The sequence below is a fragment of the Corvus brachyrhynchos genome, unplaced genomic scaffold (genome assembly GCF_000691975.1).
Source record: "Corvus brachyrhynchos isolate BGI_N302 unplaced genomic scaffold, ASM69197v1 scaffold136, whole genome shotgun sequence".
NCBI classification, from domain to species: domain Eukaryota; kingdom Metazoa; phylum Chordata; class Aves; order Passeriformes; family Corvidae; genus Corvus; species Corvus brachyrhynchos.
The window spans coordinates 5813130-5836789 of record NW_008239080.1 but is presented as its reverse complement, the minus strand read 5'-3'; the positions used below and the strand labels follow the sequence as shown (position 1 = coordinate 5836789).

Sequence of the window (23660 nt, the reverse complement as noted above, 5' to 3'; positions counted from 1 at the left end):
AAGAGTGTCAACTGTAGAACAAAATTCAGAATTTAGTCACTGCTCATTGCTTTTAAGAGGTCTCTGCTGACAACAGGAGACCTGGCTGCAGGTAGTTTTCCATTGCTCTGCTCCTTACCTAACTATAGCTATATAAAGACTGCTTGGAGCAAGGCAGATCATTCCACACCAGTACCCAGCACTGGCCACTGCTGCCAGCTACTCCCAGGAAGATGTGGATTGCTGCAAATCACTGATTCCTGAGAAGTGCATCCTATGACTTCCCAGTGAATGCTTCCTAGTCATAATACTTACCGAGGCAACATTGCCAGCCCGAACAGCTTCAATTTCATTTGTCAGGTAATGCCAGGACACCACACTCTTCATGTTTACATGTGACTCATGCCAAAGGGCCAGAACATTCTGAAATTGCTGTTCAATTCTGAAACAAAAAAAAATTCCAACTTCAGATCAGGGTAACACATGAAAACAGAAAAAGAAAAAGAAACAAACAAAAAAAACCCCAACTGTGAGATATTCTTTTAACCCAAGCTTCACGTAAGTGGATTTTAATAGAAAATAGGTTGTTTTACTTTGTCCCTACCTGTTGGCTGTATCTATTGCTTCTTTGTTCGGTGGAGGAACTGTAAAGCACACAGATGGAACCATGGCCTCATTACCACTTGGGCTAATGACTTTCCATTTAGCACGATGGGAGTTGTTTGCTAATACACACTCATCATCTTTGTAAATAGTTATCTAGTATTAACAGAAAAGCAGAAAAATTTGATGAGCCAAGCATTACAAAATAATTGTACAAAGCACTTCTGCAAATGCTGTCAACAAATAAGCAACAGAACAACAAAACCAATGTTCCAACCCAAGGATTTGGTCTTGTTTACTAGGGTGGAAGAAATTTACAGCCCAGCTTTCTCCAGGAACACGGTAATTAATGAAACTTTAGCTGAATTCTTACATCTGTAATTGGTTTGAGGAAATGTTAGTTTCTAACCTCAATTTGTCTATAGTCACAGATGGCTTTAATTGGAATGGATGTTTTGAGTACACAGTCAGGGTTCCTTGGCTTCAGCTGAATTATTGCCTTTGCTCTTCCCACAAGGCCTGCTACTGTGCTCTTATACTGCAAGAGTTGTTCTTTTTCTTCCTAGAACATTTAAGAAAAGAATACGTCATAAGAGATGTCCAGAATACAGTACTGCTTCTTTGATCCTGTTACCCTTTTTTCCCCTCTGACTCCTTCTACTGTGTTTCCTAAAAGTAACACATTTTACAAAAACAAAGGATCTTTCAGAAGCCACTGTTCTTCCCACATCTGGTATTGTAAATATAAATAAATAAAATTGTATTTGAAAGTTATGAAAAATAGTCATTTATTTATAAGTTCTGAAAAATCAGCAGTTTTTCCTTCACTTTAAAGGAATAATATTAACAAATTTTATATCCTACTACAACCTTGTTTTATTTTAACTCCTGCTAATAGGATCCTACCATAGATCTTACCATAGACTCCTGGACAAGGTCTTCCAGCCTATGTAGACTGCTTGATCTATCACAACTGTATTTTCGGTATATGGTATCTTTTAAATTCTTCAAATATTCCATAGCTTCTTTGGCATCGCTGAAAAACTAGGATGAAATAATTATCTGGGTTATTTTTAAACAACTTTAAAAATACAGAATCAGCCACAACGAAGTTTTGAAGTGCTGTCTTTTAAGACAAGCTTTTCTCGTCGCTTGAAGTGACCACTCTACCACACTCAACCACTCATGATCTCATGCCTAAATGTATTCTTCAAAAAGGCACACACTGTAACACCAGTTATTCTCGGTACAAGCTACATGCAAAATTAATTCTGCAGTTATTGAACCTACAGTTAATGACCATTCCTGTAATGAAAAAATTTTATTAAGTGAATCTTGCTTTCCTTGGAATTTCAATTACTTTCATATAGAAAGCACAGAAAAAGCCTACAAATTGTAGAAACTAGGTGCAAAATCCAGGCAGCACAGCTGGGGAAAACATTTTGTGCAGGAAGAGAAATGAGCTGCCACACTTGGCAGTTCTGCAAGGGTATCTGCATGCCCAAACAAGGATCCTGGTTAGGCATGATTGGGAAGTGAAATCCCATTCTGTGCCTTAAGCCTCATTTCTTAAATCAAGAATTCCAGTTTCTTCCCCCTATCACTAGGGGCTCAGATTGCTTTGTCTTCTCCAGTGTCCCTTCCCTAACTTTGGGTTCTCAGCCTTCTCAGTACGAAGGCATCTCAAGCCTTCATCACCTCCCTTTCTCTTCAACCATGCAACCCAGAAGACACTAAGGTTCATCCTAATCATTTAAGTGTTTTAAATGAGTGGATTTTAAAACAAATAAACAAAACCAACAAAAAAACTCCTCTGTCTATCCAGCTCATGCAAGTAACTGCATCATTTGCTGAGTATGTGAATGGGTGACAATGAGATAATCAGATGGGTGTTTCATTGGATGTGTCTGCTGTCAGGGTGTTCTCTGCTCTGTTTATTATTAATGCTGCACATTCCATTTGCTTTGAGTAGTCCTGGAATAATCATCTAGAATATGTTCTCCTGTGGCCATCACTAACCACCCTCCATGCTGCATCAGCCGCAGAAGCTCTATTGACAGCAGTTGTGCACGACAGGGAGAGAACAAGGTTTCATTCTCAGAGTCTCAACTTGCAGCTGCAACACTGAAAAAATCTCAAGCCAGATTGTCATCTGCTGTGAACTGATATAACTGTAGTGAAGAAACAGAGTTGTGGCAACACTGTGGGAGCATGGCTTATCATCTAATGATTGTACAAGACAAATATTAATTCTACAATTACAATGAGAGAACAACTAGCGCTTTTGGTGAAACTTTTTGACTATGGACGAAACCTAAAACATTTCACATTTTGATTGATTTACTTTCTTACCTCAAAATATGCAGCATTTTCTCTCAAATGTTGTTCAACACAGTGGCAGAGCTGAAGAATCCAGCTCCATTGTGTCTGCATTGCAGCTCTATAGGCCTTTAAGGAAAGGAGATGTATTTTACAAATGGAAATTAAAATTGAAACTTGCATACCTTTACAGAATTTAGAAAACACAAAAGGAATGTGGCAAACACAAACAGGTAAATCTGATCACTTCACCCTGGAAAACCAAGCCGCAGTAAGGAAAATTCCAATTAGATGTAAGAAAGAAACCCTGTCACTACAGCATAGTCAAACATAACAAAACTTGCCCAGAGGGGCTGTGAAATCGCCATCCTGTGGCCTGGTCATATTTTGGCCAAACAAATCCCTGCCAGAGCTTCCAGCAAGAGCTGGAGTACAGCTCCTGACATTCCTCAGGTCTAAGCTCATCAACAACTCTGCGTCCCTATTTACTCGGTCAAAACAGTTGGAGTCTTGCCTAGCTACAATTCGTACATTAAAGTCGCACTGCATACACGATGAGGAACCCACCCCCAGGACTGTGGGTGACTCCCGATTTTCTGTAGGAGTGGCGCAGGAACGCAAAGCGCGGGAGCCCCGAGGAGCCGCGCCGCACCCGCCCTCGTCAGCAGGGGGCGCTCCTGCCCGCGGGAAATCACCCCGAGTCCCGGGGTTTCAATTCCTCTCATTCCCAGCTCAAAACTGTTTGTCCATTGCCTTCCAGGAATTTAAAATTGATGCATTAATGCATACATTGTTCTGTAGAAAAGTGTTTTTTTTTTAAGGATATTTTTTATAAATATGCCAGGATAGCACTATTGGAGTCAGCAATAACCTGCACAGTCACTGTCACTGCGATGGCCTGCATTCGTAACATGCATCCTTAGTGTATTTATACACCACACCAATTAGAGCAGCCTATACTTTTAAAGAATAGAATTGCCCACATTACATAAAATGCCATGTATTATTCAAAGTAGATGTCATGAGAAGGAAGGAAGGGAGGAGTTTTCTTCATGTTTCCCATTTTTGCAGATGTAAACTCGCAGAGCTGAAGAACAATAAAAATACATTCCCTCTGACTTTTTTCATTCTTCTATAATAAATCAGCTTTTTATTGTTTCAGTCTTTACCAGCCACTGTCTGTATCTACTCTTTTCTTGAAGGTCTACAAGGAAAAGTGTTTTACATTCTCCTTTGAAAACCTGTTATGACCCTACAACAGGTAAAATAAATTTTCTGTAAATTGCTTACCTATAACATAGAGCTAGATTCAAGCCTGAAGTAGATCACATCACCCGGTCAGATTTCTAACATCCAAACAAGTTTCATAATTCACTGACAAATAAGTTATGAAACCAACCCTAAATCATAATAGGAACCTGCACATACAGTAAGTGATGAGAAAAGCCCTTACTGAAACTTCTTTCAATCCAACAGGGCAGAAACCACGTAAGGACTGTTCTGTGCCCTCAGTCTTTCAATGCAATTTGTATCAACAAGTCTAGAAGTTAACTGCTCAACCAGAAACATTTAGATTTCATCTAAGCAATCCAAGGTGTAACCATAACTTTATAAAAGTGTTTTTACTTTTTGGAAACTGGAAGATAAACACAACAGAGATGCTGAAGAGGAAATTTTAAAAGGCCCCTTTATTTAGAGTCTTGTTCAATTTTCTCTAAGTTTGCACTTCCCTTCTTTTCCTCCAAAACTCTGCTCTTTTAAATCCCAAAACTTTGTCTGTTTTGGTGCTGGTTTTACTAACTTACCTCAATGGTTAGCCGGGCTGGGTGGTTTTCAAGAAGCAATTGCTCAGCTATTTCTTGTACTGATTTTATAACTTCTTCTTTTTCATCAAGTTCTCTCATTAATTCCTTTTTTCAGACAAAAAAAAAGTTTTAGAGCTCTCTCTAATTATTAAAGATTACTTAATAATTCCCTCTGGATTATACTAGCAATACATACTGCATGGTATTCCTTTTTTCTTGCTATATTGGGATTTCTTTCACTCCAGTCATATGCAACCTCTTCCTCTTCTTTTTCATTCAGCCATATCAACTCTCTAGTAGCACGAGACACAAAATTGTGAAGAGTATCTAGATGCCTTTCCTGATTTCTTGATGTGTTCTTTATCAAAAGGAAATGAAAAAGATTTACAAGAATCAGAATTTAAAGCTCATCCCTTATCAGAAATTATGCACACCGAAAAGCTGAACATGGAAGAGGTATGACTAAACTTACCAAGAGTTTTGAGTACTGACTCTCCAGTTTGTGCAGTTTTTCTGTATAACTGAGTTTAAGAGGGGCAGTCATTTGGATCTGTATTTAGTATATGAGATCAAAAGACAATAAAAAGGTTAGATACGTTAAACCATTCTGATTTCATCATAAGTCGTGTAGAGATCAGAAATAGAGGTAAGACTATGAAACCCAAACACAGTTCTAAAATTCAACATTAGTTAATGGGTCACCCAGTAAGAAAGCAATCAAAGAAATAAAGAAGATGGTGCAGTACCTCACTGATTTTGGCTTCTTTAAGGCTGGATTCAAATTCCTCAATAGCTTTGTGGACATTTTTGTGATTTTCTAAATGGCTTTCAACGCTTGGCAAATCTGAACCCCATTCTGCTCTATCAAGTTGAACCTTACAAACAGGAAGAAAAGATTAGCCATGATGTACAAAAAGTAAACATAATAATTAAAAGTGGACTGTTTCTGCAAAGATTCTACCTGCATTTCTTCCACCCAGCTCAGTAGGTCCTGGACAAATTTCATGTTCACCTCTTCTTCTGTTAAATTCTGATCCACAAAAGCTGATTTCATAAGGGGTTTTCTGATTTGCATCAGTTTGAGTGTTTGCAGAGCCCCGCTGTCTACTCCTGTCACGTAGCTCTGAATTAACCGTGGTGGGATGCCTGGTGGATAAGTGGGAGTGATGGTTGGTGTCAGTCTGGAAGTAAGACCTGATGAAAGGCCAGATGTCAAACTGGAAGAAGTCAAAGTAGGTGTTAAACCTTGGGTCATTGCAGCATTTAATTCAGGGGTTAGGTTTGTTGTAAATCCTGAGTTTAAGCTCTCGGTTATTCCTGATATCATCAGCTTTGTCTGCTCTGTGGTCAGTGTGTGCCCCTTGTTGTACACGGAAGAACATTCAGTCCGTATGGCCATCAGTTCATCACGAAGTTTTGCAACTCTGTTAAAATAAAATTTAAAAAAAACCCCAATGAATGCTTATGATTAAGGTTTATCATGATCAACTGAATAGTGATACGAACTCACATAATCTCTTACACTTTAGTTGCACTTAAATATTTATAAATAAGTATTTCTATCAGAAAGTACAGGGTATGTCAGCTTACAGTTCTATACAGATAACAAATGTAGAAATCAGGCAATGACTGAAAAAATGCTATGGGCACTAACATGCACTATACACAATTCCAGGGAACAATCAGCAAACCAGAAATCTTACAAGATACTACACGTTGCAGTAGATCAAACACCTACAGTTCACTGCCAAGGAGTTATGCACTTCGTCTCAACCAGTCCAGGAAGAATCCCGAAAAAATTTCGGAGCCAGTTCTTCATAAAACTGAATTATGCAGATTAAATGCTTCTTTCTGCCAACACTGCACACACTACTGCACATAACCTAATGTTACCCACTTATTACCTGTTAATACACCTACAGCTGTCACCAGAAATCTTGCCTCCATTTAAAAAAATCAGAGTTAGTAAACTGTAAATGTATTTTATGTGCAATAAAGCAAGCTAACATCTTTACACACAGATATCCAGTAAACATTAAACACTAAGGCATGTTCAGGGAGTTTACTTCATTTCCATAAATGAGTACAAATAGCTCCTGTTGTCTTCAACATTTGTGGGCAATGTACCCATTGGAATACCTGATATTTGCATGCCCAGTGACAGACCACGAAGTTTATGCATAAAGAACTGAAAATTTGGTCCATAATGGGAATCCATATTTGGGACATTTATCTATTCACACAAATGCACTGTAAAGTACCTTTGAACAAGTTGGTCTGCTTGATAGTATTTTCCATCAATAAGAATTTGGGCATCAATCACTTGCTGGCGGAGAAGATTCTCAGATTCAAGAAGATACCCAGCTATCTCTGCTTCATGTTGGAACTGGAGGCCCGACTCCAATCGCTTGGTGTCCTTAATAAATAAGAGAAAGTCATAAGCCTCGCAGCTAAAGCAAAGAGACATCAGCTCTAAGAATTCCTTTTCTTTTCTAAAAACTTATTTTGATCTTGAAACAATTGTAAAGCATTTTATCTAACTACAGACCAAAAAAAACGAAACAGTAACAGAACTCACTCTAGGCAACTTGTGGTATTTTCTTGAAGAAATGCTACCTTAACAGTCCAATGAAAATAAAAGTAGCAGCTATTAAGGTTGCCCTCATAAATCCTTAAGATTTTTTTTGCCATTCTACTTCTATAAGTCTGTGAAAACAGACAAGTAAAATCACTGACTGACTTACAGACTGCAGAGCATTCCGGGCAAGTATCAGTTTGTCCTCACAGCTCCGGCTGTCCCGCTGAATTCTGTTTGCAATTTGCTGCAGCATTTCCAACCTAGGTGATACCAAAGCATTTCAGGAAAATAAATAAGTACTATGTTATTTATATTTACAATCATGTTGCATGACTTTAAAAACAAACAAATTAATCGACAGCATCTAACACAAAGCACAAATGCATATGCCAAGTTACCTGTTCCCTTCTAAGGTTCCATTACCAAAGCTTATACAAGATTTAATCAGTGTAGGACCACAATTAACAGAAAGGAAATTCTCATTAGAGTCAACGCTGGTTCGAGTACTAGTGCTGTTGCTGAACAGCGAATCACTGCTATGATAGCTGTAACTACTGCTATTCATTTTTACATCCAGAGCACAGTTCTTCTGGCTGTTTGCATTTGCTGAAAAATGAAGATAAAACTCCTGCAAAATGTACAGCCTCTAGGGATGAAATTCCACTACTGGCTTTTGAAACACCTAGACTCCTCCTTTATATAGGCTTCAGTATGCACATTTAAAACCCAGCAATTAATATTCTGCCAGCTCTTCAAAGGATTTTACCTGGGGCTATGTACGCTACCTTGCTTTTGGCTTCCCTACCTTGCATTAAAGCTTTGCAAGTACAGACTAGGCAGCAACAGTGGGGCGTCTCTAGGAAACAGACACACCAAATATTTTATTTAAGTGTCACTAGATAACTATAAACCAAATAAGAACTAAAAGAACTCTTTGCAGTGTTTCTCAGACTCTTCAGTGGAAAGCTTCAAAAAAGAGTGAAGAGAGAAATCCACGCTCAACAGTAGAGTACAAGTAACCTTCAGGCTGTGCTCCTTTTCCTTCAAATAGAACTGCACAATAAAACTGGGGGAGTATCATGGTTAATCAGCTTGTAACAATATGATCTGGGACACCTATACACCATCCAACCTACCATCATTCCTCCACTGTCCAAGCATGCATCTTCATTAACCATCCTGTCCCACTACACTGTCCTCCTGAAAATTTCCCTTCATCTTCTTCCACACTCACAGCCAATTGCTTCTAGCTATTTTGACCACAAAATAAGTAAGAAAAATCTGATCACTGCTCTTAAGTTTACATTTTAACTCAGAATTTGGGATGGGGTGATTTTTTCAGTATTTCACCCCCTGCTTTTAGAATTCCTGAAGAACCGCACCCATTCCATAAAATGACTGTTTACACAGAAGAGCTCGGCAAAGGCACAGACACACCCCTGCAGCAATGCCAAACTCTGCTAGCTTTGCAAACTAGAGCTCAGTTTGGCACCCTCCTCATTGACACCATATTAATTTTGACCCCATACACCAATCAGGCCACACACATTGTCTGTTTGTGTTGATACTTTGAGATGTATTTACCAGACTTGCAGGCAAAGTTTTATTACTTACCAGATTTCAGTATTGGCTGAAGTCACATTTTTGCCACAATCAAATTTCACCCCAGCAGCTGTATTAACACCTCATAATGATAAGATGCACTGGTAACCAATGCAAAAAACATGGATGATATTCTTGTGTCTACATCAATCAATACTTTTAACTTGGTGACTAAACCAGAATCACTTAATGAAATTTTCTCTCTCTCATTTTACAGTGACCACGCCATGTAGTGACTATCACCATATGATCTGTCACTTTTAAGTCTGTTTACCCTTTCTTAAATATGGGAAGGAAGTTAAGTTCATGTTTGTTTATCTGTGCTCAGCCCATATGAACAAAATAGAAATAAACTAAAGTCATTTACACACATTCTCAACAAAGATAATCCAGCTTTCTGCAAGTATGAACAGAATTTCTATTGGTGAAGCCAGACACTTTGCTTTTGGCAGGTTGGGACAGATTAACCTACAAGATCTAGCAGGCCGTATTTCTGCTGCTGCTTTCCAGTGTTGTGCTCTGCTTAAGAGGGAAAACTCAGTATTGTGTGGAAAACTTTGTATTCCTCTATAGGAACTTGTTTCACAGTAAGGTGTATGAATCAGCACCTCCTACTGAATCTGCCATTTCAGTCATGCTCTTGCTTTTGTAAGCATGACACACGTTTAATCAACTCTGACTATCTTTGGGATGTCCTGACTGAAATCTCTCTTGCTGAGGACTTCCTATACAATGGTCTGGATTCTTCACACCTAGTTTCAGAGAGCCAGGTCATCCTGTTGTCACCAGAAAGTCAGCAACAAGATTCTCTAGAAAGTGATTCCAATCTGAGATGTCTCCTTTGGATGCATAAAGTAAAGCAGAATGAATCCAGATCCAGGTGTCTATATCTACCCACAGGTAAAAGCCCCAAAAATCTAACTTTAAGAGGGTTTTTTAATTAATGAATGGATAGCACCTGTGTCTCCCACAGAACTTAAAAAGACATACCATTAAAAAATGCTCTCAGACTGCATCACAACTTTAATTATGCTCAGTATGTTATCAGTGAGGTATAGAAGTGTCACACAGCCTATCACAGAAGGCTACTATGCCTTTGCACATCTAAACACTTGGTGTGCTCTTGAGTACCACTAACTTTTTAAACAACCTCTACACAGGATGTCATCCTACAATGCTGTGCACCAAGAAAAATACACATTTCATGTAAAGAATGAGGATGGTGCTCATATGAAATCAAGTTGAAATGAGACAGTGAAGTGATATAAACCCAGCTTTGACTAACTGCACAAAGGAAGTGGTTATATATGCGTATAAGTGCTTTGATGATCTGAGGCACAGATGCTGCTCATAACAACCTTCTGAGACCACCAAAGTTGTTTCTGTCTGGACCTGCCTCAAGCAGGTAGAGAACTTCAGACCTTGAACAAAGGCAGAAATACTTGATCTAGAAAAATAATATGGACATTATCATAGAAAAAGATATTTATGAATTTCAATATGGGTTAAAACGACAGAAAATATATTAACAAAGCCTGTCAAATATTCACTAGCATACCTCTCCACTTCAGGCCGAAGGGTCTTCTCTCTTTCCAGCATGGCAATAATCAGCTTTCCCCACTCTTTTTCTATATCATTTGGATGGTAGCCTTGAGAAAGTTTGATGCGTCCAAATTCTATCCAGACCTTAACAATTCATATGTACTTGTTATTTTAAGTCACAGAAAAGGAACTTCTATACATTTCAATGCATGTTAAAACTTACCTCTAGCAGTTTATATAGATGTTTAATTTTTGATTTATCTGTCTCCTTCGGTGGAATTTCTGTTTCTTTAAACTGTAAATATTGATTATAAAGTGCCTACAGAAACATGAAAAATAACATCAACTTTTACTTACAGCAAATATAACTTTAGCCTCTAAACCCTCTCCTAATATACTTCACAAGCTTATCTTTATACTGTTCTACTAGAGTTCTACAAAAAACAATCAGTGACAAGCTATAGATTTCCTTTTGATTGTTCATATGCTAGCAATGTATTGATTATACTTTGAAAAGGTTAAGGAGTAGTACTGTTCTACAGCTGACTTGATTGTATAAATCAACAAGCACGTCATTTGTTCAAGTATGTTTTGAGTCAGTAAGATAAAGTGTAATTCCAACAAGGAGTTTAAACCACCACACCTCACCTTCAATTCCACAGGATTGTTGGGAAATGTTCTGTCAGACATTATTGTCACATGGTGTCTGATCCACTGCATGAGGTAGTTCACCATATTCTGATACTCAACCCATTTGACTTCAACATCCTGACAAAGCAAAATCCAGATTACAGAAGAGATTAAAATAATCTAAGAGCTCTTTTTTGCTTCAGCTTTGAAGGCTGAAGTCTTCACACATAAATAAAATGGATTTTTGAAATCCTACAATTCTGAAACAGTATTAATTTGCTCTTTAGAGATCAGTTCAAGTTTCCAAATATATGATTTCAGTCTTCAGTTTTGGTCCCAAATAATTCTACTGAAAACAAAATATTTTCTAGATTAGTAAATTTCAAGCTGGCGTAATTTATACATCCACAACTGAAAAACAAGAACTTTGACTCAATCTATCTCCAACTTCAGGCACACTGTTTACAGTTAAGCTCTTAGCACAAATATTTTCATGTCCATGATATGAAATAGCTAAGACTCTAAAATCTCAGCCTAGAAAAACCACGTCAAAGAAAAGTGTGAGAACAGTCCTATGGAAGACCTAGCTAACATTCTGGATCTGAAATTCAGAATTTTATTAATGTAGCTCACACACTGCACGAGTGGTCTTCTACTTACATTTGCACTGATGCCTTCACCACCTTCTGGTACTTTGGGAAATGCATCATAAAGTGATGACACATAAGTTATTACTGACTTCTCATCAGGTGAGGAAACATCGACATCTAAAAGAGCAAGACAGAACAGTGCTTTATCACATAGTTGTAAGAATGCCCACAAATATGCTACAACCTGCAGGCAGATTGGATTTTATTTTAGTGTTGGGGGTTTTGCAACAGAGCCATCTGCAGCTCTCTTACCTTCAGGATCCAGAAGTCTGGCAACACCAAGTTTTTCTGCTACAAAAAAAGCATGTTCTAAATTTGCAAGGTTGCTTTGAACAGCAACGGTACTCATGTCTATCAGGTCCGGCCTGTCAAATAAAAACAGCAACACTTGGTTACAACTCTTTACCAGTTTTAAATAAACTGTACTGGTAAATCAAACCATGAGCATGGATGGATACAGCAACAGTTTTCATTAAAAAAGGATTTCACTAAAATCGGGTGAACAAGCCGAGACCACTGCTAATTGAGAAACACAAGCAACAGAAAATTATAACATTCAGTTCTTCATCTACAAACTAGTTTCCAGCCATCCCTTATATACACCTCTATTTTCTTAAGCATATTTATTCATTTGCATCGACATGGTATTACAACACCTTGTCCTTTTACTGCCCTTGAGGGGATTAAATTCATTTTTGTCTTTTACAGGAGGGAATTAATTTCTACTACTTTCACAAGTTTTCAGTCATTCTGCATGAAATTCTTCAGCACGTCAGAAGCCGCATAGTAACAAAGTTTAGTCACAAAAAGATCCCTTCAATCTTTTCCTGATGAGCTTTAAAGGTCTTCTCCAAATGCATTGAAGCCCTGCTTTCAGATATACATTGGTGCCACTTTTATAGGTAACTCTCAGCCCCATGCACTTAAAACCTCCACACCTTCATCCTGCTAAACTCCATTTCCAGCCACAATAAGCATGTTTTAATGGAATTATTGTCTTAAGCCCATCTTGCCTATAAATATTTTTAAGGCCCATAAGTACTATCCTGTACCAGCATCACTACTTTATTGTTTTAAATTAATGTAAAACTTCAAAACTAATATTGTGCTTTATGTTTTCTATGTAGGAGTTGGCTTTTAGGTCTTGTGATTGTCAGTGTGTTACTCCTTCCCTCTTTCAGCACTTGGAATCCTCACAGCCATCCACCAAAAAGAAATAAGGGATTTTCAAACATGCTGAGCAAAAGCTCATCTCACTGAAGTCAACTAGAGCCACAAGGGTCTGAAACCTTTGCTACTGAAATCCTACACTACTGAAAACCAGACTCACCATGAAAAAAACCTAAAACAAAACCCCAAAAGAAAAAAAAAACTGGCATACAACTTTTAGCAAACAATTCAGTTCTTAAATTTTCTCATTTTTGTTTCCAGAGAAAGTATTTTCTTAATTTTACCAAGTAGAAGCTTTAAATAATTGCAACACATAGAAATAAAACTGTTAAATACCATTGTTCAAAATGAATGTTAACATTTCATTTGGCTACACCCCAAATTCTCTTGATAACAAAATTGTATTAACTTTGGGAAACTCAATACAATCTCATCTTTGAACCAACTACAAGGACACGGTAAATAAAAATCTATTTCTTTTCAGCCATTTAGAATCACTGTGTTCCTTGTGCTCTTTTGAAGAGAAGTCTACAAGACAGATAATAATACTACACCCATTATGCCTTGAAAGAACATTTAATTAATAATAAAACACAAGCAGTGCAATATAATCCTCCTAAGGCAGCGGGGCTTTCCACTTCCAATATGCTTAGTGGGAACATGATCAAGCTCACGCTGTTCTTCTCTGAATTCCAGTGCAACGAAAACAATGCAATGAAACCAATATCAGCCGTTGCTCTCAGCAGCACAGAAAATCCATGAAAAATAAAAGACAGTACTAGAAAAGAAAACTGAGCACCCCCATCTCCCATTTCATTAATGGAGATGGTATGAGTAATAAAGATTGCTTTACCAGCAGTTTTGACAAGAGAATCACGTTCTTGTAAGCGTAACACTTTTGCTTTGGTTATTTTTTTCCTCCTGCCTTCTTTACATTTGTTTCATGCTTGATAAAAATGTCCCAAGAATAATCATTTTTACTGCCTGTTCAATTGCCAGCTCTCAGAACATGAAAGGACAAGTTGTAAAAGCCTTGACTATTCCCAGAAAACAAGCTGCAAGCTGCAGAGACACTGACACAATAATCTCCTTAGAATAAAGCTTTCATTGAGATGAAGAAGAGGTAACATTGGTCTCACTGCAATACAGGTAACGAAATCAATAAAAACAACTGCTCCTGCATAATACATCATTTTACATCAGTGCTGTGGCTTCAGCACTCAGCTGAAGCAGAGCCTACACTGTGAGATGCCTCTCCACCTTTTAAATATACTTTCCCATCCCACAACTCCTACCAGCACTGGGTTATATTACAGTTTCACTTTAAGAACAAGGGAAAATTGCACTGAATACTGCCATTTTCAGTTAATTATACACTTAGCACATAGTATACTGACATAGATTAACTGGTCTATATTTATCTAAAGTCTTGGTCTACGAGAAAATACTACAGAAGATGGCATTCATGTCTGTCTTGACAGTGCTTGCCTTTGGCTTTTTAAATCAGATGAAGGCTCCACAGCTGACTGAGAACAAGTCCACTGATGGTTTATGAAAGGGAAAAAACAAGAATTATCACTTGAATGCAAAAGCACCTGGCACCAGCCACAGCAAGAGCATGCTGCCTGGTGATCCCTCTGTGGATCACCCTTTCCTCTTCAGAAGTAGTAGAGGGATATGTTGCAAAGCCACAGGAAAAGGAGTTTACCTCACAGAGCTCAGTAAAGGACTTTTTTTAGCCCGAGAAAAATGCATTCAAAAAACATGGCTCAGGAAATCACTGATTGCCATACTGTTCCTTTGTTTTAATATTGGGGATTTTTTGCAATTTTAAATAGAAATAAATGCCATTTTTACATGCTGTAAGCTTGCAGAGCTACCAGTCCACTAACTGGAAATAACAATAACTGTTGAAATTGCAGCTGTGATGAGTATCCTCCAATATTGATTTAATTGTCGTAGTTGAAGTAAACACTAGATTTAAAAGCATCGTCCATCATGGAAACATTTTTTTTTTAAGGCTATAGAGAAAAAACATGAGTTTTGTAGAAGCTATTTTTCATGTATTATAAATATATTTTATATCCATTTGCATAGCATTATTAAATAGTTTTATGCATAACCAAGAACAAATTAAATTAAATGCCCTTTAAGTAACATACAATGACTCTACCTTCTGTCATAATATTGTGAGTCATCTTATGGCAGATTTTTCAGCAGGCTGGGGCCTTGCCATGAAAACACACATCAACATCCCAAACACCAGTTGAGTTGGAACATTCCATGCAAAGAAGATGCTTCTGCTGCAGCCACACCTAAGTCAAGGGTTTGGCTTCTACATTGAGAGTCATTAATCATTTAATTTATTAAAAGACTGGTGCCTGCCATTTGAAATCTTAGTGTAGGTGTTAGAAATTAGATACAATTTGTATCAGAAGTGATGGGGAAAAAAAGTATAATTAATACCGCCTTAATTAGGAAGCTGACAAAATTATAATAAATTCAAGAAAACAATAGCTAGCACCACAAAGAGAAGGAAGAGAACAGTATCTGAAGAACAGCAGATATTTCTGGTCTGCAAAGAGTCCTTGAAATCAAAGAGTTGTGTATAATAACTAATGTAAGGTACATGTAGATTTTCTCATTTCCAGAGGTTAATACCTAGCAAAACAGTTTAAGATCCAAACTAGCAGCTAAAATATTTGCCCATTAAAATAAAAGACTAGATTTGAAGGGGACTTGATATCTCAAAACAGAAAAAGATGTTTAACTCAACTTTATATTTCCTAGTTGACGAAGAAATCACTTCCTTCTCCTCACTGTTCCGGGATGACAGTTGCTCAAGTTACAACAATGTTTATCTTTATTAAAACATATATACATCAGAGTAATATTCCACATGAAAATACTGTTAATGCCTTCAGAAGGCTGAGAAGCTTAAAGTTATTTACATGAACCATCTAAACTGTTTAATCTCCAACTCTTTTTTCAGTCAAAACTCTGCATGCTACCTGAGTAATACCTGACATTAAAGGATATTTCATTCTTGGCTTATATATAGTTGAAACAGTAACATAGAGAGTTTCAAGCAGAACTCTGAGAAAACCATAACTGAAGATGCAGAGTGAAGTGCATCACGTCACTACAGTCCAATTAGTTTTTCCACTGCTGTAATTAGAAAACGCTTGAAGAAGTTAAACAATTTTTTTTCACTGTTCACAGAAAAATGAAAAGGATGGGTGCCAGAAAGACTCATGCATTTTTTAGGGATGGAAGGATTACTAGAACAAATGAAAGACCATGCCAGAACACACAGTCATAAAATAAAATTTTTTTTCAATAACAAGAATGGAGCAACTTCTGGAACAGATAGGATTAAACATATACTTCAGGGCAGAGCACAAGCAATATATTATGATCTGTTTTAGAGATTTTGGTTAATAATAGAAACATTGCAGAGAAAGGAATTAAAAAATAATAAATTTTCAAGTAAAACAGAAATTTTAGCTCTATCTTCAAATATGCATCTCCTGTTACTTTCCCAGGAGCTCTGCAAATGAGATGATGAAGTAAAGTCTAGTATTTAACCTATATAATTAGGCCTACCATTTAGCTTCTCTCTTAACATAGTTTCAAAAATACCAAAGTGTTTGTTTACACCAGTTTATGCATAGAGTCAATGTTTTGGAACTCACTAAAGAATTTGTCCCCCCATCAGGTACAAATCTAAGTCTTGTTCAAAACAGCTTGCCAAAGAACCTGCTTCAGAAAGACTGAGTCAACAACACAATGAGAATGATGGCTGGACTTCAACTAACACATACTATTCTTTGTGCCCCACACACTTTCATTGATTCCCCATGTTTGCAGTACTCTGCACATAGTCGTGACCACTGTGATCTAATCACAGTGTCAGAGGTACTCTTTGCTAATACATATGCCTACTACATTTTCCTGATTTTTTTTCAGGGATAGTCTGATCATTTAGAGAAGAGGAAGAGGAGAGTTTCTGCTTAAAAATGGCAAGGAGGTATGAGTTCGTGGCATTAATCTCGTCCAGCATCAGAATCAAGGACCACGATGTGGACATACAGCACAAGGTTCTGTAGCAGGCTCCTTGGTGTCAAAAACCCCATGCTGAGGAAAGGACATAAAATGTCAACTCTGAGTCAACACTATCTTCCATTATACCCTAGACCTCCCCCTCATTCAGAAGCCCTCGATTCACACATGACATGGTGATAAAAAAAATTACCCCAAAGCATCGAACCACTGGCTGAAGCTGAGCTGTGATGTCACTGAAGTTAGGCAACACTTCAGAATTCAGAGAAAATCAAAGATTTCAATTAGAAAACTGTCATTATAGGAAAGCTTTATCCTTGCAACTGTGATAAAGCAAAAAGCATGCTGCTGCATACAGCTCTGCTTATTGTTTGTTCAAGCATGTGGCAAAAACTTTTCTAAAGTTCCACAGGTCACCAGCCTCAATTACATACTGTGTTAATGCATTTCATATGATCATTATGCCTTGTATCCTCTTTTTGGTTTTGTCCTCTTCTGTTGGTATGACAAGAATGCCTGCACTACACGTGATTTTATGTATCTCTACAGATTTCACTCAATGCCTCTATAAAGATGAACAATAATGCCGTTTTAGTCCCTTGGGAACTGAAAAAATCTCATGTGATCTGAACTCTTCAGCTCTCCTTTGCTTATTTTTTCATAGTTTTTCATTTAAATTTTCAGATATGATGAATAAATCTGAAAAAACTATTGCAATAGATAGTATAACAAGGGCACACTATTTACATTTCCTGTCTGTTCTTCAGACATCTCAACATATCAAGATTTCCAACAGAAAAAGAATGAATGCTTTAACTGCACTTAAAATAAAGAAAGCAAAAGCTGTCAGGTGCCCTAACATTAATTTAGCCCACAACAACATACAGAGCTAATTCAGGTAATTCCTTCTTTGAGCATGCCTTTGATTTGACAAGCACTGGATTTAATAAAGCTACTGAAGCCTCCTGTCCCACTTTTGTTAGCACTGAAAAACATTACCTGTAACTTGCTGTACCAAGTGATTTAGATAAAAACACAATTGTGGCATTGCAGTATCAAAGATCTTTTAGTTAAATGCGGAGTTCATCTTTAGCCATGCAAAACAAACCCTAATCACAACTTGGCAGTAAGTTTGCAATGCTGGTTTCAAATTCAGTACACACATGAATGAAACTAGAAAGGATCTGTTAGTCCTTTCAGTAGCTTTAAAAACAGATTTTACACTCTCTTAGTACTAAGAGCTGTTTCCATCATTACAAAACCAGAAATGGTACAGCAACTTTGGCTTTTTTTGGCTATGATAAAATTTAAATAGGAATGAGGCTCATAGCTGTTAACCTCAACCCACACCATGCAATCCACAAAAATAAGCACAAATAATGTACCTTGAACTGTTGAATACCAAAGAGACAAGGAAGAAACCCAACCAAATTATTTTTCTGTTCTGCATCCTGAGAATACTCCCTCCAGACCACTGCAGTGGCTGCTTGACAGAATGGCTTCCCAGTGGGGTTAATACAGCTACCGACAAGGAAGAAGGGGTGAGGTACTGTAATGAGTTCAAACAATTTCCCAAAGGCTCATTGTGCCATCCTGTCTTGGAGGCAACCATTTCTCAGTGTGCCACAAATTTGCCAAAGGCATTCCTTGAGGATCAAGACCTTTCCCTGTGTGATTTATTGTGGGCACATATGCCCCCACTGCTCAGACACCATATCCTTTTAGATAAAGATTGCTGACAGCCTTAGGTGTCCTGGTCTTTGCCAATCCAAGAGTACAAAACATGTGAAACCCGAATTAAAAAACCTGGCCTTTCAACTCAAAGCTTTACTTTAAGTTTTATTCCCATTAAAATGACAAGATAAAAGCTTTGATTTAATCCCAAGATTTTTTTTTTTCCCCTCAGTTACTGCAAAAAGAAAACTGCTATTCAGCTGCTACTTAGCAGTAGGATCCAGCATAACATACACAGAGATCATTTTAAGTCCAGGTCTGAAATTAATCAACCCAACTGACTGGAAGTCTTCCATCTAATACCCACTAAGGCTAACCACCACCACAACACAAGATGTTAAAATTGCAGGCACGCTTCCAGTACTATTTTAATACAGCCTTTACCAAGTGCCATCACAGAATTCTTCTGAGTGCATCCAATTAAACTCCAGGTTAGGTAACTTGCTATTTGTAAATCCATTAGAAATATACTCAGGCAAGTAATATTAAAAGCATGTCTGCTTATCAGTGTTTTTAAGCATCCTAAATGCAGTTTATGTTTTCCCAAACTGCCAATTCTTAACGCCAAGTTTGTTTATTCTACACAATCAAACCTGTTGAAAACAGTAAGAACCACACAATGAGGTGGGTGGAAAGGGGGGGCAAACTGAAATTTTCTGTGTGTTAAAGCTGGGTTACAATGAAGTACAAGTCACAAAACAGCAAGCCAAAACTAGCAGACCCAACTAATCTCTGTATTTCAAACATATCCCCTAGCATTTTAAGGCTTGACACTGTGTAATATTTAGTTTCTTTCTCATTCATTCCCCAAGGGCATTCAACGTGTTTCTGCAAATTGAGGCGTTACCATCCCTTCCCTTAAGGAATGTATTCAAGTCAGTACCTGAGCAGTTGCAACATGTTTTAACATCAGAGGGATGCCACATGCACTGCCGGCCGGGAGCTTAGTGTTCAACCAACTGTATCTACACAGCAAATCATCCTGGGTCAGGTTGAAACGGCTTGTTCCAAAACCAGAACAGTTATTTAGCAGGCAGCAATCTAGCTTGCTCCCTGCTATACCCACATTCAGAAAAACATCCGCTTCGTAATTCTGAAAGCATACTGAGTTATGGTAGCAATATTTCAAAAGAAAAGCACTGTGACTCTGGAAAGTTTGTCTCTCTCACTTTATCTAGCATTTATGGACATGTTCCATATGCTGCTTCCTCTGGGAACAAACTGCAGCTTCTATTCCTCTTCCTCCCACATGAAGCACTCAGTGTACCTACATTTCTTCCATGCAGTCACTGCTCCTCATTTGTCTGGGAATAGTAACCATCTTCTCCTCCCTCACTCACTACACTGTATGCAACTTAAAACTACAGACATCATTAAGGTCTTGCACAAAGTTTACCAGTAACAAAGGCTCCTCTGCATCAGATCCCTGTATTTCTTTAACAGTACAGTAATAACATTTTTCTTGTGCTCAAAATGTATCCCTTTTAACTCTATCACCCCCTTCCCTCTATGTAGCATTTCTAACACTTGCTAGGTGGTGCCAAAATTTAGAGACAACTGACTACATGTGGTCTTGGCAAGCCTTGGTACAGCATTACATGAAATAATCTCACTTGCTTTCTTGTCTTAAACCTTTCATGTGTATACTGTAGTCCTGCTTGCTTGTCAGACTGCTGCCTGACCTGAACACATTTTATCCCTTTTCCTACTAAGCAGTCTTTCACATTTTGTATGGTTGCTGAAATTCACCTAGAAGTCCAGACATAACTGGACATATCTGAGTGTACAGAAGGCAGAGCAAGGGCCCATGACCTTTAGCTACTGGTTCTTCCCATAGCATGGCTGTGGCCCATTGTGACCACATTCTCCAAGGCGATACATGAGCCCTGTTCCAGGGACAGCACTGACCCAGGACTGCTCTTAAGGAGCTGCACCCTGTCTGGGGGGGCAGAGAGAGAGTTCAGCCATGCAGACAACAAGCTCTGCTGTACCACTTACCCTCAGGGCTGGAAAGCAGGGGCTGGACCCATTTCATTTACTAGAACAGACCTAACACCTGAGACTAGAACTTAAAAAACTGACTTTATCTGGGAACTGAGCTTGCAGGGCTTCCTGAACAGATGCTGGTTTTCACCATACAGGGACCACTGAGGGTACTCATTAAATGGTATTATCTAGTTAAACAAGAACATACTGCTTTTGCTGGAGTTCCTTTTGTAAATGGTAAAATCAAAATTAACTCTCTATTATAAAGCTGTGAGAATACAAAAATAAAATGTATAAAGGAGTGCACATATTTTTACAAAAAACATACACGAGTGATAATCTTTTCCTGTCTTCTATACCACATCTTTTTTCTTTAGAAACTAAGATGAGTTGGTCTGTGACCATGTCTGTTTTCTGAATATCAGCATCCATTGTCCTTAACGAAGCATCTACAGGTGCCAACTGTAGATCTCACAGCTATTATTTTTACTATTTCTTAAATTCCATTTCAGACACTTTTTAACTGAAATTTCCTGTAGTCCTTGTGTAACAAAGGTTCAGGGCAGTCTGAGATCAAAACAACGGTTTTGCTACTTTGGTATAACTTTTCATCTGAATTTGCTGTAAAATAAATGTATCTGCCAAGTTCAATGTAGATTACTAGCTCCAATCTGGCATATGATTCCTACTGAATTAAGAGCGGCTTTCACTCTCTATGGAAACAAACTGTTTCTATATATAGGGGATATAGCTGGGATACAGTTCTAAAAAATTAGTGTTTCTTCTTTCTGGGCAAAAGGTATGTACAGAAAAAAAAAAAAAAAAAAAAAAAAAAAAAAAAAAAAAAAAAAAAAGAAAGAAAACACAAATCAAGAGCATTTACCCAAAACACGTTCTAGTGACTAGAAATACTTGAGGTGATAATGGTGCAGGATGAAGATCCCAGGGTGCAGATGGTAATATCTCCAGAAAAATCTGGGCATTACACCCTGATTAAAGTCAGTCTCCAAAGTCTGGCTTACAGGTTTTTGCTATGCACTATATGATGGCACAAAAGGAACATCGTGTACTTTAGAAACTGCCTGAAGTCAGATTTCTTCCAACACCACATATTGAATGAAATGACATACGTCTTCAATGAAAAATTAAGCTAAAAAAGGCAAATGATATAACAGATGAGCCATACAGCATCTTCTTGAATCTCCTGGGTGTATCTGTAGCTTTCACTAATGGCCTGACCACATATCTGAAGAAAGGTGTGGAGGTTCAAAAAACAGTGTGAAAGCTTATATATTTAAATACAAATCTGGTCATGTTCAGTATTAAAACTCACTTTTTAATGTTATACTTTGATTTGGTCTTTCTATCTAAGGACAAGTATTCCCACAGAACAGAGTAGGTTTAGATCAGATATTAGGAAGAAATTCTTTACTGTGAGGGTGAAGAGGCATTGGAACACATTGCCCAGTGTTGTGGATGCCCCGTGCCTGGAAGTGTTCAAGGCCAGTTTGGGTGGGGCTCTGAACAGCCTGGTCTAGTGGGAAGTGTCTCTGCCCATGGCAGAGGGGTTGGAACGAGATGATCTTTAGGGCGCCTCCAACTCAAACTATTCTGTGATTCTATGATTAAAGCAAACTCCAGGGCCTGCAATGGAGCCCCCCCAAGGCAGTTCTTGAGGTCAGTGTGAAGCCCTGTTCCCAGGGATTTAACCATGCACAGGGTGCAAATGGAAACTTTGTATACTCTTCAAAAGCGCAGCCAAGCAATCTGCAATCTTACCCTATAAACACAGACCACTGGAAACTGCTGAAAACATAAGAAATCTTCTCACATAGAAAAAATTACCTTTTTCTAAATTTGGTGATGGGAAAAAAATCAAATGGTATATGGATCCAAGCACCTCAAATAGAGCAATTTTTTTCTCTCATTTCCATTATTCATAAAATTACTTTCCTTGATTTAAAGAGCACTACAAAATCACCGGCAAGTCACTCATCCTCTTAGAAGTAAGAGAGAAAGTAACTGAAGGCCTTTATGAGAAGCTCTGACAAACAAATCCTCATTGCTCAAGAGGACAGAAAACAAATATCCTGCATTTGCTCAGGAGAGCAGGTGACTGACAACAGTGCATGTGCTCCATCCAGCACCTGCACACAGCCCACATCCCTGCTTGACACTGGAGTGGAGCACTGCCAGCACGGCAGTGGGTGCAGGAAGGACAGGGAGACAGGGAAGAACCTGGGTCACCCATTGGACCACCAATGTCCACCAAGATGCTGCAGTGGGTATCCCAGTCCTATGGGGCATCTCCCATGCTTCTTGGGGGAGTCCATGCACTATACCTGCAGTTCTGCATCACAAATCTTAACTAGCTTGGACTAAGAGGTGCAAAGATCCTCTGTCAAGACAGAAAAACAAAAGAAACAATTCTAACCTGCTGTTAAGAGAAGGCAGGCTGCCAGTTCTGCTGAAGGGAGAGACTCCCTGCCTGCTGGCGGCTGAGTCACAGCCCAGCTCCTCGCCCAGCCCTTCACAGCTTCAGCAATTTTCTGAAGTCTTGAAGCTGGTACGTACTTGCAATTTAAAAAAATCACTTATGCCTGGAGGGGAGGTAATTATGGCCTGCTACTCCTGTCCTGTCACCTGGAACTGGACAGTGACATCTCCCCATCTCGTGTACCACTGACTGTAGAGATCATGTTGGACTCATATAGCTTGTGTTCTCTATGGTGCATCCAGAGAAGGCCTCTCAGCCTTGGTGCCAGGGCTGTGAGCCAAGGCTGTCCTCTGGGAGCTGCTGGTGCTCTGGCCTCTGGCCCACAGCTGAGCTATGGCCCCTGCAGTGGTGCAGCCAACCTGTGGGCAACACACGTGCCAGGTCCAGCCTCACCACACGCCCAGGAAGGTCCCAGTGACGAGGGCTGGGGCTGCCCTGCAGCACCCCTGGCTGCCCCACTCGTGACTGAGGCAGTGGAACTGGCCCTGGCTGCCAGACCCTGC

At 38.6% G+C, this 23660-nt stretch overlaps 1 protein-coding gene across 12 annotated transcripts in view; it reads right to left on the bottom strand.

Moving 5' to 3' along the window:
• DST (dystonin) overlaps positions 1-23660 on the bottom strand; it is a 207282-nt gene that overhangs the window by 138724 nt on the left and 44898 nt on the right. For 9 of the 12 annotated variants that reach the window (XM_017739217.1, XM_017739218.1, XM_017739225.1 and 6 more), the window contains 17 exons: positions 11961-12073; positions 11719-11825; positions 11077-11196; positions 10652-10747; positions 10445-10572; positions 7451-7544; positions 6968-7122; positions 5668-6130; positions 5453-5581; positions 5179-5256; positions 4903-5064; positions 4707-4811; positions 2935-3030; positions 1501-1626; positions 992-1144; positions 584-738; positions 295-421 (listed from right to left, as the gene is read on the bottom strand). In XM_017739217.1, coding sequence (XP_017594706.1) covers positions 295-421; positions 584-738; positions 992-1144; positions 1501-1626; positions 2935-3030; positions 4707-4811; positions 4903-5064; positions 5179-5256; positions 5453-5581; positions 5668-6130; positions 6968-7122; positions 7451-7544; positions 10445-10572; positions 10652-10747; positions 11077-11196; positions 11719-11825; positions 11961-12073 — 2407 coding nt within the window. Of the gene's footprint in view, positions 1-294; positions 422-583; positions 739-991; positions 1145-1500; positions 1627-2934; positions 3031-4706; positions 4812-4902; positions 5065-5178; positions 5257-5452; positions 5582-5667; positions 6131-6967; positions 7123-7450; positions 7545-7682; positions 7850-10444; positions 10573-10651; positions 10748-11076; positions 11197-11718; positions 11826-11960; positions 12074-23660 lie in introns of those variants that run through there. The other 3 variants (XM_017739220.1, XM_008637630.2, XM_008637631.1) reach the window with 1 other exon arrangement.